We start from the raw sequence: 1,677 nt of genomic DNA on the forward strand, positions 1-1,677 counted from the left end.
GTGTGTGTGTGTGTGTCGTTGTGCGTGTGAGAATATTTAGTATGTGAGCTCATATATATATATATATATATATATATATAGGTTCAATGTAAAACTTAGTCTACTATTTATAACATATGGTCAATGTTATCCTATACATTTGTTTAGTGTCTGTTTGTGTAAGAGTACATATATAACGTACGTTTCTTATCCAGAACGGAGTGGTTGAAATTTGTACAAGCTCATTTGACCACAAACATGATTCCGTAGTCAAAGGCGACCATTATATTCAATTGGTCCGATTTCTTTTTCTTCTCAAGGTCGTAAGTGCTATCTATGGCGAGGATTGGTCTGTCGTGGACAGCCATACGTTTGCTTACAGCTTAGCACCGCGTCCCGAAGGTATCAGTGTTTGTTCTGTTGTGTGTATCTTCTCCTTTGCGAACCTGTGGCATTCCGTAGGGTTTTAGGTGCTGAGTCAACAATCCAACAGGCCGCTGAATGTACCAACACGCAGATGTACTTTATAGGATCACATACACTGACAGAAAATTCAAACTCACACATATATGTTGGCACTGAGCTGCCCACTGGAAATTGTACGCGTATACATGTGACATGTGCATACACAGACCGTCTTGGCAGAGAATCATACTTGTGAACGTGTATATAATATGTATGAACGCATATAATACTTATACACGCATATAATACTTATGAACGCAAATGTAGCATGTATTAACGCATATGTATTACATATGAACGCACATATACTAATCAAGACGTGTTTTACACATATATATATATGGCATATGCATCCACAGATAAATTGGCAGAGAATCATACTTATGAACGCATATGTAGTACTTATGAACGCATATATAATACTTCTGAACTCATATATACTAATCAAAGCGTGTTGTACACAAATTTCTGCATACACACGTGCGCATTGATATGTGTATAGACAGTCCATTGGAATGGTTTTTTATATGTATGTATTGTATCCCTCCGCTTCGCTCCCTTGGTGTCAGTGAATTGATCATGGCAGCCCTAGCAGTGTGCATTCGCACCAAACATTCACTCATCGCCGGAATAGTATCGCTTTCGGAACTCGTCTCTACATAACATTCGCTTGTGCCAGCCCCAGCTGCACCTTTCAGTGACTTACCGTGGGGATAGGTTTTTTAGACGCACTCACTTCAATACACAACCTCGCCACCCGGTTCTTGCCCCTATAAGTGCATTGCATGTGTAAGTGTTTTGTCCTTTTATGACGCTCTTCAAGACACCAACATCCTTGTGTGCACCTGCATCTCCATGCATACAGGTATAGATGAAGAGATTATCGACACATTGGCTTTGGACAACCTCACCATCCGCTTCTCCTTGCTTGACGACTACCCTGTGGCCAGTTCTCCGCTGTATCAGTTCGAAGGCGGCAGAGGCTGGTGGGACATCGTTGTGCGCGAGTTTTCATTTCCAGGTACGTTGATTGTGTGTGTAGGTCAGTGTGCGTCTGGTTTGCACAAAGGAGCACTATTTGTTGATTACCTTCATGAGCCATATCATTGTGAAGGCAAAGTCTTACTCCCTTTCGGCCAGGGTTGTACGGTGGTTCTCTGAGGTGGTGTGCGATTGAGACATGCTACGCAACAAGGAGTTGATGTTCGGTTCAGTCGGATGATGTATATATAT

General features: G+C 41.8%; 1 protein-coding gene across 1 annotated transcript; it reads left to right on the forward strand.

Moving 5' to 3' along the window:
* Window positions 1-1,299: 1,299 nt before the first annotated feature.
* SARC_15572 (hypothetical protein) lies at window positions 1,300-1,465 on the forward strand (the record flags this gene model as incomplete). The annotated part of the gene is made up of 1 exon (XM_014290309.1): window positions 1,300-1,465. A coding segment is annotated over one exon (166 nt), but the record flags the coding sequence as incomplete, so codon positions are not given.
* Between the last annotated feature and the right edge of the window lie 212 nt (window positions 1,466-1,677).

The sequence above is a fragment of the Sphaeroforma arctica genome (assembly GCF_001186125.1).
Source record: "Sphaeroforma arctica JP610 unplaced genomic scaffold supercont1.6350, whole genome shotgun sequence".
Taxonomy (NCBI): Eukaryota; class Ichthyosporea; order Ichthyophonida; genus Sphaeroforma; species Sphaeroforma arctica.